The following is a 19,448-nucleotide window of genomic DNA, read 5'->3' on the forward strand; positions in this document are numbered from 1 at the left end:
TCAGGGCCTGGACGGATTGCTATCATCGAAGGAAAAATGAATTCCCAAGTTTATCAAGACATTTTGCAGGAGAACTTAAGGCCATCTGTCTACCAGCTGAAGCTCAACAGAAGATGGGTGTTGCAACAGGACAATGACCCAAAGCATAGAAGTAAATCAACAACAGAATGGCTTAAACAGAAGAAAATACGCCTTCTGAAGTGGCCCAGTCAGAGTCCTGACCTCAACCAGATTGAGATGCTGTAGCCAGGGGCATATTAGCCGCGAGGCAAACAAGGCATTTGCCTTGGGCGGCATTTTCCAGGGGGCGGCAAAAAAAGCCGCCCCCAAATGCCCAGGGCAAATGCCTTGTTAGCCTTGCGGCTAACTGGCATGCCGTCTGGGCGGGCAGGCGGTCTGCTGGACAGTGCTGGCGGGCGGGCGGCCGGCGAGGGAGCACTTCCTCTGAGCTGTCTGCTCAGCTCCCTCGCGCGCCGCAGAGTGAGGCTGGGAGCCGGAATATGACGTCATATTCCGGCTCCGCCTCCCAGCCTCACTGTGCGGCGCGCGAGGGAGCTGAGCAGACAGCTCAGAGGAAGTGCTCCCTCGCCGGCCGCCCGCCAGCACTGCCCAGCAGCCACTGGACCACCAGGGAGAAATAGGACCCCCCCCCCCAGCATTCCCAAAGGTAAGGAGGCTGGGGGGGGTAAATTTAAAAAAAAAAAAAAAATGTGTTAAATATGTGAGTGAGTGAGTGAGTATGTGTGTGTGTGTGTGTGTGAATGTCTGTTAGTGTGTGTGTGTGTGTGTGTGTGTGTGAATGTCTGTTAGTGTGTGTGTGTGTTAGTGTGTGTGTATGTCTGTTAGTGTGTGTATGTCTGTTAGTGTGTGTGAATGACTGTTAGTGTGTGTGTGTATTTCAGTTAGCGTGTGTGTGTGTGTGTGTGAATGTCTGTTAGTGTGTGTGTGTGAATGTCCGTTAGTGTGTCTGTGTATGTCTGTTAGTGTGTCTGTGTATGTCTGTTAGTGTGTGTGTGTGTATGTATGTCTGTTAGTGTGTATGTCTGTTAGTGTGTGTGTATGTATGTCTGTTAGTGTGTGTCTGTTAGTGCGTGTGTGTGTGTCTGTTAGTGTGAGTGTGTATCTGCTAGTGAGTGTGTGTCTGTTAGTGAGTGTGAGTGTGTCTGTAAGTGTGTGTGTGTTTCTGTTAGCGAGTGTGTGTTTCTGTTAGCTAGTGTATGCGTATCTGTAAGTGAATGTGTGTGTGTGTATTTAGAAGGCGGGGCGGGGGAAGGGTGGGGCGGGGGTGGTGCGGGCGGGGGGAAGGGTTGGATGGGGGTGGCGCGGGCGGGAGGGGGGCGCCTGAGTTTTGTCCTGCCTAGGGCAGCACAAAACCAGGATACACCACTGGCTGTGGCATGACCTCAAGAAAGCGATTCACACCAGACATCCCAAGAATATTGCTGAACAGAAACAGTTCTGTAAAGAGGAATGGTCAAGAATTACTCCTGACTGTTGTGCACATCTGATCTGCAACTACAGGAAACTTTTGGTTGAAGTTATTGCTGCCAAAGGAGGTTCAACCAGTTATTAAATTCAAGGGTTCACATACTTTTTCTACCTGCACTGTGAATGTTTACATGGTGTGTTCAATAAAAACATGGCAACATTTCATTCTTTGTGTGTTATTAGTTTAAGCAGACTGTGATTGTCTATTGTTGTGACTTAGATGATGATCGTATCACATTTTATGACCAATTTGTGCAGAACTCCATATCATTCCAAAGGGTTCACATACTTTTTCTTGGAACTGTATATATGTGTGTCAGCATCAGTGAGTGTGTGTCTGTTATTGAGTGTGTGTTAGTTTGTGTCTATCAGAGCTATTCTCACACTGAGATATTCTATTGTGCCCCTTCCCAATCATGAACTAGGACTATGCTAGGAATGTGGAGCTTGGCAATGTACCCCCACTAATATGTGGCAGGCAGTTAAAGGGGCAGCCCAGGTTGTGAAGTCTTGGTGAACAAGCTGTGTGGGGAGCAGAGTTTTTATAAATTGAAAGGCTGTCAATGTCTCGAGACCCCCATCCCCAGATTCCTCCCTCCACAGATGATATTATCAATCCTTTCCTGCTATTTACCATCATCACATTGGCTCTCTGGCCAGAAGAATAAGGGGGAGCTGTCATGCCTTGGTGTTGGTAAGCTCTGTGTAGAGGCTTGAGTAGCCTACTGGTACCACTGCTGCCTCCCAAAGGGGTTGTACCTGACCACAAAGTCACTGCATATGCACACTGATACTAGACGAGGTCATACCCTGAGACTTAGAGGCCATATCCTAGCACCTACTGGTTATGCAATGTCTTAATGTGCTGAAATAGATAGAGATAAATGGTATAACCATGTGACAGTTGAGTCCTAGAATGGAATGGCAAGTAAGGAGTTATGCAGCTGTTCTTGCTCTGCAAATCTGTTATCCCCACCCACATTTCAATAAAACTTATATACATATAAGTGAAAAACATTAAAGAAGAATCTGCAACACCTTTCATCCTGCGTTCCTGTAATCTGCACCGTTAATCGTGAGTCTACAATAGTGTGTTGGCTTCTTCATTCTTCACCATACTTGTGTATGCTTTGGTAATTATTTAATAATTAAACCCCAATTATAGAGAGAACGAACTGGTCTTGCAAGAGGCAATTGCACTTATATGATGACCAATATAACATACTACTTATTCAAGATTTGACAACTTCTCTTAGGGCCAATGAAAAGTCAGTTTGCAGACACGGGAATTAGATATTTCTCACAAACATTTTCTAAGTTCAAAGTGCCTTGCTTTATTATTTTTCTTTAAAAAGCACTGTACATTCATATCATCAAGCGTGGATTATGTGTTTGCATTGCAGTAACTGCCCCACTATTTACTGAAGGCTAGTAGATAGCTTGCTTAGTTTCTGATTTAGCTCCAACGTGAGGAAAGCTTAGTAACTTTGACAATGTATGTGATTGAGATAGGGAACTCGGTATGTGATTTAGGCTAGGAATGAGCAAACACGTGAATGAGTCTTACAAAAAGTGAATTTCAGTTTTTATTAAGGCATACAGGGTAATTCACTACAGTGAGAATTACCAGGAATCCAAAATAAATTTCAAAATGTAGGCCAATACAGGCAAATTTGAAAAATTCTCCAAGTCATTTATGTTTTCATTCATTTATTATGGCTTTGCATTATGTCATTCACTTTGAGTTCTCAGCAATTCCCTCTTTAGTGAGTAATCATGTCAGTGAGAGTGAGATTCAGACGGAGTGAGGTTTCATGTTAGTGAGACTGAGTATAAAGTAACACATACATATAATAGAATGTAAAACAGTCCTAAATATGCATGCCACGTAATGTCCTGTGAAATACAAAATGTCATAAGGTGCTGCATCTGATATTGTAAATTTCCATACGTTGACATGGAATATATAACACTGAGATCCATGGACCATGAAATGGCAGATTAAATTTAATGTAGATGAATGCAGTTATGCACTTCAGGGTAAAGAATGCACAAGCAACTGACACCCTAAACGGTAGTAAATTAAGGATAAGAACACATGAGAAGGATTTGGGAATTGTTATAGACAACAAACTAGGCAACAATGTGCAATGTTAAACCAGCAGTGGCTAAGGCCAGTAAGGTATTGTCATGTAAAAAAAAGGGGCATTCATTCTCGGGAAGGAAATATAGTTTTGCCTCTTTATAAACCAATGGCTCTAGAAAATGTGCAGAGGTGAGCTACAAAACTAATAAAAGGAATGGAGTATTTTCGTTATAAAGAGAGGTTACCAAATTTGAATCTGTTGGTTTACAAAAATAGTGTCTCAAAGGGGATATGATAGCATTACACAAATATATTCGGGGCCAATCCAAACCATTGTCTGGAAATCTATTCATAAGCAGGACTTTACATAAGACAGAAGGTAAAGGGAAAAAACAATTATAGAACAATAACGATGTGGAATTCTCTGTTTAAAGAGGTGGTTTTATCAAAGTCTTTACAGATGTTTAAATAGCAACTGGATGGACAATTGCAAAGTCATAATATTCAGGTATATCGTTTTTAATAGGTGAGGTAACAGTTTCTTGATCCAATGATAAATTTGACTGCCACTCTGGGGTCCAGAAGGATTTTCTCCTAGTTTGTTGCAAAATTCTGAAACTGTTAATTTTTCCTTCTTTTGGATCAATAGCAAAAACAGAAGTGGAAAAAGCTGAACTTGATAGATGCATATCTTTTTTCAGCCTATGTAACTATGTAACTCTTCAACTCTGCATGTGTATAATCTACATTGCTGTAACATTTATGGATCTGATGTAAGTATGTTCTACAATCTACATAGATGTTATTTTCTGTAGGAGCAATGGTGAGTTCAATGTGTCTGAACCCAGGGCCGGTGCAAGGATTTTTGCCGCCCTAGGCAAAAAAAAATTTGCCGCCCCCCCATATGTCCAGCCCACCATGTGACATCACAATGCCCCGCCCATATGCTCTGCCATATGGGCCAACGCCAGTCTTCACAAAGTGTCTTATCTGAAAAGACAGTGTGTTTACATTAAAAAGCCTACAGGCACAGGCTATAGACACCAGAACCACTACATTATGCTGTAGTGCTTCTGGTGACTATAGTATCCATTTAATGTGAGGTAAATTAGAGATTAGTGCCACTAATAATACATTGGATTGCCTACTTACCACCAGATGAGGACAAGAGGCTGATGATGGGCTCAGTCTGGCTCCACAGGTCTGGTGTAGAAGAGGCTCTCTGGAGACTGTTTTTAACAGTGCTCACAACAATTAACGAACAGGAAGCAGCTCCATTTTTTAGGGCCCCTTACACAGCTCAAGGTCTGGGCCCCCAGGGGGCATACGCCTACAATGCCCACCCATAAATCCACCTACATGGCCCATCCATGAGTTGGGGATGTTTTATGTGTGCAATTTGTGTAAGGGATGTAGTGTGTTTATAGGGGATGTAGTGTGTGTTTGCGTGTAAGGAATGCATTGTATGTTTCTGGGTGTGTGTGTGTGTAAGGGGTGCAAGGTTTGTTTCTGTGTATGTAATTGAATGCAGTGTGTGTATGTAAGGGGTGCATTAATTATGTAAGAGAACGTAAGGGATGCATTGTGTGTTTCGGGTGTGTCTGTGTGTGAGTAGGAATGCATTGTGTGTTTCTGTGTGTGTGTGGGGGGGATGCATTGTGTATGTGTGTAGTGTAAAAGAGAGGGTTTGTGGGGTAGGATAGGGACTGAGAGGGGAACAGCTCTTTCTTTTTTTTTAAAAAAAATCATAGTGCTCTCCCCTCAATTATTGATTTCCCCTTCCCTTCTGTCCCTCCGTGTTCTCCCCTTCTGTCACTTAGTGCTCTCCCTTGGCCCCCTGTCCCTCTGCAGTCCCCCTTGGTGGTCTTCTCACTCCCCCCTCCCCCCTTAGTTGTCCTCCCTCTCCCAAACCCCTTAGTAGACCTTCCCCTACTCCCCCCACCCCCTTAGTGGTAATCACCCTCCTCCCCTCTCCTTAGTAGTCCTCCCTCCTTACCCCCCTTTGGTGGTCCTTCCCCCCCTTAGTGGTCCTTATCCCCCTCCCTCCCCTAGTGGTCCTTATCCCCCTCCCCTAGTGGTCCTTATCCCCCTCCCCTAGTGGTCCTTATCCCCCCTCCCCTAGTGGTCCTTATCCCCCCCAACCTCCCATAGTGGTCCTTATCCCCCCTCCCTCCCTCCCCTAGTGGTCCTTATCCCCCTCCCCTAGTGGTCATTACCCCCCCTCCCCTAGTGGTCCTTATCACCCCCCCAACCTCCCATAGTGGTCCTTATCCCCCCCTTCCCTCCCATAGTGGTCCTTATCCCCCCTCCCTCCCATAGTGGTCCTTATCCCCCCCCCTCCCTCCCATAGTGGTCCTTATCCCCCCCTCCCTCCCATAGTGGTCCTTACCCCCCCTCCCTCCCATAGTGGTCCTTATCCCCCCTCCCTCCCATAGTGGTCCTTATCCCCTCCTTCCCTCCCATAGTGGTCCTTATCCCCCCTCCCTCCCATAGTGGTCCTTATCCCCCCCTCCCTCCCATAGTGGTCCTTATCCCCCCATCCCTCCCCTAGTGGTCCTTATACCCCCCTCCCTTAGTGGTCCTTATACCCCCCTCCCTTAGTGGTCCTTATAGCCCCCCTTAGTGGTCCTTATAGCCCCCCCTCCCTTAGTGGTCCTTATACCCCCCCTCCCTTAGAGGTCCTTATAACCCCCCCCCTCCCTTAGTGGTCCTTATACCCCCCCTTAGTGGTCCTTATACCACCCCCCCCCCTTAGCGGCCCTTAGCCTCCTCTCCTGCCCATGTAGCGTGGCCGGGCGGCGCGGAACGCGGGACAGGAACCTCTGTTTCCTGTACCCAGCCGCCGGCGGAATGACCGGAAATGCTCACTCAGTGAGCACTTCCTGTCATTCCGCCGGCGGCCGGGTACAGGAAACAAAGGTTCCTGTCCCGCGTTCCGCGCCGCCCGGCCACGCTACATGGAGAGACCGGCAGGAGGGAGCGCTCTGCGCTTCCCTCCTGCCGGTCACTCAAACCCGGCCGCCCTCCATGCAGCTTGTTAAAGCGCTCAGGCGGCGCAGCATGAGGAGGCGCAGCAGGACAGGGATCCGGCGCCCCCTGGTAAGTTGCGCCCTAGGCAGCTGCCTAGGTCGCCTTACAGGTGGCGCCGGCCCTGTCTGAACCTAGTACCAGAGAGTGATATGCTTAGATGTTATTAGGAAATTAGCTGAAGTGCATAGGGTTCCACATGTGCATTTGTATGATGGCTGCAGATCTTAGTTAACCAGGGACATGCCACTCAACTATCACTGTTTAGGAGGGGCAGTACCTATTGTAGGTCCAAATCCCTCTCTTCCTCTTTAGTATCTTAATGTCCTTATTTTTTAGGAGCTACATTTGTATACCAGAGATCAGCATATTTTCACAGTCTGTGTAAATAAGATGCATTCCTTGTGTTTTGAATTGTATTTTAGTTGTCAAAATTGTTATTAACAAATAACATGAAATTTCTTAGAACACCACATTCCCAGTCATCCCTAATATTTAGGGCCCTAACATTAAAGTGTCCCACTTTGTCCTTTTGAAAAATTGGTTGGTATGCAGGGTTTAGAATATCTCTCACAGTCCTATGGAGCCAGCGCAGGGGCATAATTTGAAATAATCAGCCCCCTTTTATAGAAACTTTGAAAGTTATCAGCAATCTCATTTGGACCCATAATCATTTTACCTTTTTCTATGATTTTATCGATTCTATTTTTTTTTTTTTTTTGTAATAGCCTATTGGTCAGGAGTCTATTTGCTCTATTCCCCTGTGCATACCACATTTGTTTTAGATTAAGTAGATTTAAATTAATCCTATCTGTAGCTTTAATTTTTATTTCATCCTTAATTTTAATCATTTCTTTAATGTTTAATTCTGTAGGATTTTCTTTATTGTGCTTCTAATTTGGCTAATTTAATATGTAATTGTTGGTATGATAATTTTTTTATTTTTATTTTCATATGCTCCTAATTTTATTATGTGACCTCTTATAAATGCCTTAAATGCACATTATAAGGTTTCTTTTGAAGTCTGGGGATTATTATTTTCTTTAAATAGTTTTTTTATCTCTTTAGCAATTTTATCTCTATTTTTCTCTTGTTTTAATAACGATTCATTAAGTCTCCATTCCTGATGAATTTTATTCTTATTTGTTTTTAGTTTTAAAAAGACTGGTGCATGATCAGACCAAGTTGAGATATCTATTTTACAGGTGATTTCTTCATTAAAGGGATTCTTTTTGGTCAAGAATAGGTCTATCCTTGAATACAAATGATGCGGGATTGAATAAAAAGTATATTTTTTTATTTCTGGATTTCACATCATCCATATATCCATTAAATCATATTTTTTTTTAGAAAATTATTAAATCTTTTAGCTCCTAATTTTTGTTTTGTGTTAATTTCTTTTCCTTTTTTAATTTTTTCATCCATTGATTCATCACTAAAAGAGTTAAAGTCCCCTCCTAAAATGAAATAACCCTGCACGATTTTTTCAATATGTGACATAAGAGATTCAAGAAATTGAATCTGATTCTCATTTGGTGCATAAACATTCACCACTGTATAAAGAATATTATCTAATAAACATACTAAGATAGTATATCTTCCCTCTCTATTACTTTATGTAGAACATTAAGTGATATTGAGTTTCTAATCAGTATCAAAGTGCCGCTGCTTTTTTACTATAATTTGCAAAATATTGATGTGTAAAATGTTGTCAAAAATATTTTTTTTGTGACAGTATCCAATGTGTTTCTTGTACTAGTGCAATATCAATTTCTTTTTTGTTTAGTGTATCCATTTATTTCCGTCTTTTATAAATGAAATTTTACATTAAAAAACTTTAAATCTTTGGTTTTCCCTTAATTTCCCCTTAACACATACGCATTCACACAACTAATTCATACATAGATAGGTCGAGAGACCATCCTTGTTTAGGAGCTCCCTCTGGCCCATCTTAACTTGAAAATCTGAAAGGATAAACTCCCTTTAGAGCTAATGAGGTTAATCAGGATATTATTCCGGAGGAGGTCTGCTCGCGAAAATTTATCTCATAAGAGCCAAGTAAAATTCAGATGGATATAGGTCAGGAAGTCATGGGGGAAAGGCGCCAATTTATAGGTAGGAGGAAAACGGAGTGAGGAACCCATACATTGGGAGGAGAGGGGGGGGGGGACGACCCATTCAAAAGAGCTATGCCTCAATATGTTCCTATTTCCTTTGGACAAATTTAAGAATTCACTTAATCTTTAAATCAACTCCTCCTTCTTCGGGGGGGGGGGGCTCTATAACGCTCTACTCAATTTTCTATTCATTGTTTAATTCTGGACCCCCCCCCCCCCTCATCTCTCTACCCCATTCACCCCCACCCCTTCCTCCATATCTCCCAAACCCACTTAATTATTTCTTGCAGGTATTATTATTTCTGGTAACTATCCCTTGCAATGTTCCATTTATTTAGTAGTTGAATCCATTGTTCTTTTGTTGCTATGATGTGTCTTTCTTCTTTAAAAGTTAGTAGGATTTTTGCTGGATATTGCCAGGTGAATCATATATTCTCCTTGATTAGTATGTCAATCACTGGTTTTAGTTTCCATCTTTGTTGTTGGGTAAAGTTTGATAAATCATTGAGTATCCTCAGATATTAAAATTTTAACCTTATTTTTGGGCGCGAAATTTCTGGCCTTCCAAATTCTATATATATATATATATGGTTATGAAGGCAGATTATTGTGTCCCTTGGTGACTGGGGAGATACTGTTGTAGGTTTATACAATCTATGAGCTCTTGCCCTAAGTAGATCATTTTCTCCTAAGTCCTCTGCTATTTCTTTGAAGTATTTGTAGAGATATTCTTTCAGTTCGTCATTTTTTATTTCTTCCGGAACACCTCTAATTCTCAAGTTGTTTTTTCTTGATCTGTCTTCAAGATCTGCGATTTTTCTTTCCATCTCTATTAGTTTTTTGTTTGTATTTCCTGTATATATTGTTGTTTAGACATATCAAAGACAATTGATTAAATTTTATCTTGGTTTTCCTGAATGTTCTGATGTAAAAGTTTTATTTCTTCTTTCATTTCTCTCAGGGAATAAGTCATTTCTTTTTTAATAGAATCTCTGTGTTCCTCTAAGATTTTTATCAGGAATTATTTAGTTATTTCTTCTCGCTCTAAAGGGTCCTCTGGCACATCTAACCTTTCTCCATCAGAACTATTAACTTGTACTTCATTTGTTTGTTTTTATTGGTGAATTTATTCTTCTACTTGACACTATTTTATCTTCTATTGCTGGTGATGCGTGATAGCTCATCACCGATTTGTTTTGTGATTTTTCTTTTTCTTCTTCATAAGGATTGATTTTCTTAGCATTTTTGGACTGTCTTTTTTGTTGCCATTTGTATTTATATAACTTGACTAATACTCTCTTTGTTTTCCTCCTTTCTGTTTTTTCCCCACTATTAATTAGCAGATTTATCTTCTTGAGCAGTTATCAAGTTATTGTTTAACCACTTTAGTGACCAGACCATTTTTACATTTTCTTACCGTTAAGGATCAAGGCTCTTTTTACCAGACCTCTTTCTCCAGCGTCGGGCGGGGAACTCTCCTCCTCCTCTCCTTCTCCATATTGCCGGCATTGGCTGAATGCGCATGCGCAGCAGGAGCCGCGCGCACATTCGGCCAGTCCATAGGAAAGCATTATCAATGCTTTCCTATGGACGCTGGCGTCTTCTCACTGTGAAAATCACAGTGAGAAGCGTGGAAGGTCCTCTAGCAGCTGTCAATGAGACAGCCACTAGAGGCTGGATTAACCCTATTATAAACAAAGCAGTTTCTCTGAAACTGCTATGTTTATAGAAAAAAGAGTTAATCCTAGCTGGACCTGGCACCCAGACCACTTCATTAAGCTGAAGTTGTCTGGGTGCCTATAGTGGTCCTTTTAGGAAGAACTGTACCAGTGTTGAGAAAGATTTTAAGACAACATTTCAGAGATAAAGGGTTTCCCAACAAATGCCTTAAAAAAGTGTGAGTCTCTTTTGGAAGAATCTTCTCAGGACCATAAACGGACTAGACAGACTATACCATTTATTTCTTAGGATATATATGCCTTCAGGTTATTTGTCAGAACTAGTTATTTTGCACTTTCTTTTTAGATCTCTGCATATAGTTATTCTCCTCTCCCCTTTACATATAGTCCCTCACTGGCTTATATTAGACTTCATATATACCCCTCATCTTTAATACTAATCTGTGTTATATTTACAATGCTTACTGTAGAATCTAGGTATTGATAGTATTTACTATTTACATCAGAAACATTTGCAGACTAATTTCATATATATACCTTTCTTGCTTTGTCAGGGTACGATATCTAGTTCTAGCACTACTGTAGCCTTTGGTAAGTCTCATCCATTCATTTGATCAATCTTACCCTGGTCATGTGTGACATTGGATGGTATATACCTTTAAGAAAAAGGACTATTGGGATACCATTTAATACATACAAATACTATTAAAGGTTATTTTGATCTATGCCTTTACACTGTTTGACCAATGGTATGCTTCCTTTTTTGACTGGTTCTACCCTTATAGAGTAGGGTAGACTTTTTCTAAATTCATTTTGATTATAACAAAATTTAAACAGGAAAAGAACAGTGACCACCTAGCTTGTCTAAGCACTCACACTACAGACTGAATGTGTGAGAAAATTGTATTCTTTATAAGGTTATTTTGTATTTTAATTTGGCCTTTTTTGGGACTGAAGCATAGAAGAATTAGACGAAAGAAGACTTCTGATGGTGAGTAATTTCTGATGGTTTTAGATTTATTGGCTCCTCCCTCACTACTTTAGGGTGAGAGGGCTAGGTAGGGACTTTAATTTATTTTAAGGGGAGCTGAGGCATTTGGGACCCCATGTCATTCGGGGCAAGGGCATGCTGTTATTAAGGGCCTCACCTGTCTCCAATGGCTTGGGCCCTTTGGGGGGACACTAGGTCTTCCCCTATTGATAGTGAAAGTAGCTCCACACGGTGCCCATGGGATGGGGCCTTTTCTAGTACCTTGGAAGCATTGGCTACCCAGTTGCTAGGTTTAGACATCTCACCTCCTGACCTTTGACTTCCTTATGAGCATGGCATAATGCATGTTGGGAGAGAGCTTACATGGAGCCTTATGATATTTTAGACAGATATACAGTTAGGAGCTATCGTCTCCTTTTATTGATCTGCATAGCTCTATCTATTTCTCTCACTTGCATGGGAGCTTTACCCTTTATCTTAGATCAGACTTGAATGCTATCCATTTCATATCTGTTTTTAATTTATTAGAAAACACCTACCAGGTGCCAATCATATATAATCATATGAAAGTTTTCTTTGGTTTGAATCACACTTTTTATATTGGGTTAGCATTATATTTAGGAGTTACCTCACAAATATTTATTACTATTCCTTGTAACTGCGATGATTTTTTTTTTTTTACATAGCATCTGTTTGAGAACTTTTTCTGTGTTCATTTGTTCTATGAGATCTCTATTCCATTAGCCAGGTTGTGGTAAGGGTTCCTATATTGTGTGTCTATTTTCCTCTTATTTCCCTGGCGACAGGAATGTACTTCAGTCTTAGTAACAAATGCACACACATACAATATTATACTATGTATAACAAAGTTACTTCTTATTTTGGAATCACTGAGCACATATCCCTTTCTTTCTAATCATATAGTTGAAATACTATTTTTTATTCTCCAGGTTACTAGATTTTTGTGTCATTCATGAAGAGTGCCATCATATGATATTGAAACATAATAAATATATATAAAACAAGTCTAATTACACTTTCTAGATAATTTAATAATTTCTGGGGTATCCCCCATTCTTTAGGTGATTGGTTAGACATTTGTTCTATAATTGTTGGTGAGCTGTAAATTAGATTATGAAAAGGTCAAATTTATTGTACTTTTTCGCCCAGCATTTTTCTTTTACACTTTTAATCCTAATTGTTTGTGATTCTCTGCTCTATCTTTGTGAATTAATGTATCAATCAAATTTAAACCGTATGGTATGATGTCTCAGTCCTGTATCAGCTGTTACAAATAAACTCTTCTCCCCCCCCCACCATAGAGCAATGGGCCAGAAGGAATGTGATGACACTTGGAATGGGACAGAGACATTGAATTCCTTATTTAATCAAGCGGACTGTACAGAGGAGAAACTCAAAGCTGAAGACAGGGGGCAGTGGAGCAACAAGGTGGAGTTTATTCTATCTGCTGCTGGGACAATAATTGGGTTAGGAAATGTCTGGAGATTTCCTTATCTCTGCTACAAAAATGGAGGCGGTGAGTATATTTGCACAGTACGTTAAACTTGTGTCCCTGAGAACTCATCTGAAATATTTTGTAAAATATCTTTACAGTGTTAGCAGTCATAACGTCACACTTATTACTGCTCCTCCATGTAGGATTGAGAACATCACCTATTTAGAGAAGTTGTTTATTTAATGCATATAGTAGCATTAACCTATATATTTTGAATAAAGGAAAGTTAAATAAGCATAGTAAATAATATTGACACAATATAATAAAAATCCAAGTAATAAACTCAAGTCTCTTGCACATAGTGCAAATTAGGCTTCTGCACAAATTAGTTTCAGCAGTAAGAACTAATCAAATGCCTCTTAATCTGCGCCCGAACAAATTGATCTGTCAGGGAATTGAATAAGACTCCACAGCTAAATATCGATTTGTTTGGGCACAGATAAGTGACATATGATTCAGTCAAATAATAACAAAGCGTTTAACCAGTAAAGGTACATTCAGATACACTCTGGTTCTACCTAGACATTGGAAGTCCCAAGATGTGCCATCTCTCAGAGAAGTTTTTAATTTGATTCTAGAAAACAAGGCACACGAATTATCACATAGAGCTAATATGCGTGGTTTCCCAATATTAAAATACAATTGGGATAAGTGGGAAGAAAAAATCAAAGCAGCATATGGTCTTTGACATATTTATTATTAAAGTGCATTGATGTAAAATTATTACTATTTTCTATTTATTTTTTTGCCATATACACTGTTATGCCGATTGCAATACTGGATGGTTATTCTTTTCCATTTCCAAGTTCCCCTTCCCTTCCTACCCCCAATACAATGTTTATATTCTTGTTGTTATACAAATATGTAAAACTTTAATAAAAATTATTTGAAAAGATACACTCTGGTTCCCAAGGGATGCTACTTTTGCCCAACATCCAGGGGATGTTATTGTTACACAATTTAATGGTATTTATTTTATCTTCGCTGGAAGGATGAGGTCAACCTGCCAGGTTTTAAACATGTGTCCCCCAAGGGTTGAAAAGACTCTACTGATGATGCATTAACCCACTGAGTTATCTCACCAGTTAATATCAATCTGGTCGGCAGAGCTAAGATGTAGGCACTCATTTGCAGAATTAAGAGAGGCGGATTTCTTCATTTAATTACATTTTTCATACCTCAAGATATATTTGTTAAGTAGAGGCATAAGTCAACAAAATATTAAAAATCCTGGAAAGTGATATTTTTCCTTTAATTGTTCCTGTTAGTGATCCAGAATGTGCATGAATAGTTAGTGGTAGAGAATAAGCCGCAGTAGGCATGATGGTGTTTGATATTACATGACATATTTCTGTTCTTCTCATATAGGAGCCTTCCTCATTCCATATCTCATATTCTTCTTTACCTGTGGAATCCCTGTCTTCTTCCTGGAGACAGCTCTGGGTCAGTACACCAGTCAAGGTGGGATCACAGCATGGAGGAAAATATGCCCTCTGTTTGAAGGTCAGTTCGTTTGATTTAAACATTTTCAGTGAATTGCCTAATTTGCATGTTTACATAATGAGTCAAAACACTTGTATCTGAAAGGTTTCTGTGATCTGTTAACCATGGTACGATTTCAGACTGATGCTGCCTGTAGTAACATTGTCTCAGCTTCTCAGAGAGCTCTTTGACATCAGTGCTTTAGCAGGTTTCGCTCACAAGGCTTTACTTATTTTTGTAATTAGTGAATACATGGTTCTTTAGGCTGGGACATCAAATGGTATTTTCATTAAAGTTTGAATTATAGTGAATTGAAGCCCCCAAAGCAAAATGTAGTCTAAAATAGCCAAGATTTGAAGATAGCTGATTTGTAGAATTTTTCCCGATCAGATATTTTAAAATAACTTTTACAATTCCGATGGGGTTTGCTACAGTTCCGAGTTTAGTGAATAGACCTCCTAACTGTGTGTTAAAGATTTGACCCATTTTAATCAAGCCAGGTCCAAGTTCGATGTTTTTAGACAGAACACATGCTTTTCTTGCATTGTATTCTTTCTGCAAACTTGCCAGAGTTGCACTGACTGGGCAGGGTGGCATGGTTCCAAATCTGTAACCCGTAGTTAGCCATGGGTCACTATCACTGGCTGCAGGACGTTTCACTGCTGCATATGGCGTTAGATCAATTGCAATGACACTGCAGATTTTGGTGGAACACACTAAAGGAGCAGATTTCTTATAAATGTGTGTTCTTAAAATATGTAGCTGAACACAAAAATAAAGTGCAAACCGTGCAATGAAAAAAATGTTTGAACTAAGTTTTCCTTAAGCAGAAGAGACTATCCAGAAGATCTCCTCAAATATTCTAAATACAAATATGTGGTATATAATGGTAGCTCTGCTGATGATAAGAAGAACACACAATATTGTACAAAATAGCCACTCTGTGAACAAATAGCAATTGGCCTAAAAATATATGGTATAAAATATACACCAACTAGTGGAGTGCTATACAAATGTAAAATAGTAAAATAGTAGGGGGGTCCACTTACCCCATCAATTTAGTGTAATAACACACTTGGGAATATATACTTGGAGACACATATAAAAAGAAAAAAAAAAAAAAGAAATATATGGTGCAGATGGTCCTCAGTCAGCTGTGGTGTAGCCTCAGGAATCTTTTGCTTTTTAAATGTTCAGTCAGTTTCATGAGTCCTCCCCTTTAGGATCATGTGGTGTATAAGTAACCAATCATAAGTTCAGGTTTTCTAAAACTTCTTGTATGACCTAGAAACACCTGTGATTGGGGAGCCCCTATTGGATAATTTGATTTACTATTCCTAATTGTTTAATTTGTAATCAACTATTTGTGGTTCAGAGATATTAAGATGCAGAACGTCAAACCCGGTCCGTGGTTGGCAGAAGTGACGTCGGGGTATGAATTTTTGAAGGAGTTTCATTGGTGGTCAGTGGTGGCAATCTTAAACAGTCAGGTATGCTGTAATTTCCAAATGAAAAACAGAAGGAAATACATTTACCGTGTAGAGAGCCATTTCTTAGTCTTAGCGCTACATGTAGCACCTGGGTAGTACAATCCCTGCCTATGGATATAATGATGAAATCTTGGTCTGACCGAATCAGGTATGCATATGTAACATAAATACAAGAGCATAATCCCCACTCTTGGGATGTAGGTGCAGACTTGTTTTTTTATATGGTAGATAAAATCCTCACCGTAGATATAAAAAACTAAATATAAAATATAGTGCACACCGTGTGGTTATAAGAGCAAGTAAAAATGTACTCACTTTTTTTAGAGCAAAAAGACAGTTTTGCTGAACCCAAAACGCTTGGGTGGTAAATGCTCCACCAGGGAAAATTATGTATTATCGTCATAAAAATCAGGAAGGTCCAGGAGTATAATATAGATTACACTTCATTACGCGCATAAATAAAAGCAAATATGGGAACAAATATACAAAACACAACGCATTTCACCTAATGGGTAGACTTCTTCAAGTGCATTACAGGGATATGGGACCTTCACTGTATTTATACCCAGTGGCGTACACATGACCCATGGGGCCCCGGTGCAAAAATTGATCCGTGGGCCCCCCCCCCCCCCACTCTGCGCGGGCCGGGGCAGCAACACATGGCGGCGGGCACCTGGTCGCAGGGGTTGCGACCGCGGTATGTACGCCACTGCATACAGATGCACACACACTTAAAGGACCACTACAGACACCCAGATCACATCAGCTCAATGAAGTGGTCTGGGTGTCAGGTCCCTCTAGTTTTAACCCTGCAGCTGAAAGCATAGCAGTTTCAGAGAAACTGTTATGTTTCACTGAGGGTTAATCCAGCCTCTAGTGGCTGTCTCACTGACAGCCGCTAGAGGCGCTTGCGCCATTTTAAGACACTGAACGTCCATAGGAAAGCATTGAGTAATGCTTTCCTATGGGCGGTTTGAATGCGTGCGCGGCTCTTGCCGTGCATGCGCATTCGGAGCTGAGAGGCGGAGGGATCCCCAGCGCCATGGGAGTCCGGCGCTGGAGAAAGGTAAGTGCTGAAGACACACACACACACTCTCACGAACAAATGCATACACACTAGCTAACAGACACACACATTTACTGACAAAGACACACTCAGCGGCAGACATACATACACACTCACTTACAAAACATACACTCTCACTGACAAACACACACTCACTAACAGACATCAAACAGACTCACTAACACACACACACACAAACACACTCAGTAACAGACACACAGTAACACACTCACTAGCAGACACACACTCTAACACAAACACCAACACTCACACTAACACACACACACTAACGCTCACACACACTAACACACACACACTAACGCTCACACACACTAACACACACACACTAACGCTCACACACACTAACACACACACACACACACACTAACACTCACACACACACACACACACACACACTAACACTCACTCACACACACACTAACACACACACACACTAACACACACACACTAACACACACACTAACACACACACACTAACACTCACACACACACACACTAACACTCACACACTAACACACACACACACTTACACTCACACTCACACTAACACACTCACACACACACACACACACACATGTTTTTTTTTTTAATTTAATCCCCCCAGCCTCCTTACCTTTTGGAGTGCTGAGGGGATTCCCTGGGGTCCAGTGGTGCTGCTGGGCTCCTGGGGGGGGGCGGTCACCCGGCGGGCTGGCTGGTCCTGCGGGCGCGCGAGGGAGCACTCTCCCCTGAGTGCTTCCTCTTCAGCTCCCTCGTGCGCCGCGTACTGATACCAGCGCCGGAAGATGACATCATCTTCCGGCTCCGGTATCAGTGCGGTGCGCGAGGGAGCTGAAGAGGAAGCACTCAGGGGAGAGTGCTCCCTCGCGCACCCGCCAGCCGCCGGGTGTAAGCAGGGCCAGCCTCGGGGGGCCCGGAGGTGGCCGGCTCCTGGGCCCCCCAGGAGAAGAGGCTGGCCCAGAGCGTACATACCGGGTCGCAGGGGCGGCCGGGCCCCCTGGTGGGCCGGGCCCGGTCGCAGCTGCGACCCCTGCGACCCTGGTATGTACGCCACTGTTTATACCTTAAGAGAAATGAGGGGAAAATGTGAAAAAGATGCTCAAAAGACGCTCAAAAGACATCATAGGTCATGTGACCCCTTTTCTCAATTAAAAGTACATCTGAGTAAATTTAAAACTATAATCTTTAAAAGTAGGGAGGAAAACAATGTTTAAAAGTATACCACACATTTAAAATAAGTATTACATATATACATAAGATACAGCTAAATATGAAGAGAAAAGAAAAAACTCATAGGGAAATACCATACGACAAAAAATGGCCCCTTATAACAATATTGCACTCACAGACTGAATACATTGTTCAGGCACATCGATATTGCTTTAAATTTTCAGGACTTCACCATCTCTCAGATCTCAGTATCCATAGATGCATGGAAAAGATATATAAATGGACATAGCACAGCACTGCTTAAAAATATAATTAACACGCTTTATTCAGTACACTTACGATATGCACGCAGTAAAAAAGCCCATCAATTTGTCTCTACATTCCCTCTGTCCAGGTGACGTGTGGTAGAGGTTAGGCACAAGCATGTCAGGCAAAGATATATATTAAAAAATAAAAAGTAAAAAACAGAATAAAATAACAAAATAAGTTCTACGCGTTTCGTCTACTGTATGTAGATTTCCTCAGGAGCAATAAAGTTAAATAATACACAAGTACAATCAAATAATACACAAAATAAAGTGTTGTAGAATGTCCAGAGCCGAAGCCCTATTTAAAAGTCCCTCCTGTTGTTACCGGGGTCCAATCAACCAATCCGTAGCCCTTGAATCACCTGCCTTCACGTCGTCGTCTGTTATTTTCCCCAGGCTAGAAAAGTTTATAAAACGAGGTTGGAGGTGTACCGGAGGTGTATGGCGGCTGACAGTTGCACCACTTGATTGGAATGGTCATGGCTTGGAATGTATAGAAAATGCTGCCTATAGCACATGGCAGGTTTGGGCTCTGAATGCTACTAAAAGGGGGAAAAAACAAGACCTCTGAGGTCACGAACGTTTGATATACTGCACCATATTTCTCCTCTTTTCCCCTTAATTAAATTAATGTTGCTTGCATGGGTGTATGTCTGGAACCCCTTGAAAAACATACTGGGTAATCGTACCTCCCAACACTGGGCGGTGTAGCAAGCAGGACAGGGTGGGGTTATCAGGGACTCAGCTTGCATCATGGACGATACCCATAATGTCCAGACCTGCCCTGGAAAGGGGCATGCCTGCTCATTGAACGGAGGCAGGCAGGACTAGCCCATCACTAAACCAGGACAGCCAAGATATGCCCGGTGGCTGTTCTAACCTGGAGTTGTGGTAAAGCTTTTTTGGCCACAGAATGCCACCAATGAAGAGCAAGTGTGAGGTACTGCAGCAGCCTGTTGGTCCTCTCAACGCCCAATGCTGAAGGTTGCCCGGATACATCATGACAT

At 41.4% G+C, this 19,448-nt stretch overlaps 1 protein-coding gene across 13 annotated transcripts in view; it reads left to right on the forward strand.

The window, feature by feature from the left end:
• LOC134602633 (sodium- and chloride-dependent betaine transporter-like) overlaps window positions 1-19,448 on the forward strand; it is a 210,192-nt gene that overhangs the window by 173,482 nt on the left and 17,262 nt on the right. For 6 of the 13 annotated variants that reach the window (XM_063447723.1, XM_063447721.1, XM_063447715.1 and 3 more), the window contains exons 2-3: window positions 12,711-12,925; window positions 14,273-14,407. In XM_063447723.1, coding sequence (XP_063303793.1) covers window positions 12,715-12,925; window positions 14,273-14,407 — 346 coding nt within the window. In that variant the 5' untranslated portion in view covers window positions 12,711-12,714. Of the gene's footprint in view, window positions 1-2,528; window positions 2,564-11,314; window positions 11,389-12,710; window positions 12,926-14,272; window positions 14,408-19,448 lie in introns of those variants that run through there. The other 7 variants (XM_063447718.1, XM_063447713.1, XM_063447719.1 and 4 more) reach the window with 3 other exon arrangements.

This window comes from Pelobates fuscus, chromosome 3 (assembly GCF_036172605.1).
Source record: "Pelobates fuscus isolate aPelFus1 chromosome 3, aPelFus1.pri, whole genome shotgun sequence".
Lineage (NCBI taxonomy): Eukaryota > Metazoa > Chordata > Amphibia > Anura > Pelobatidae > Pelobates > Pelobates fuscus.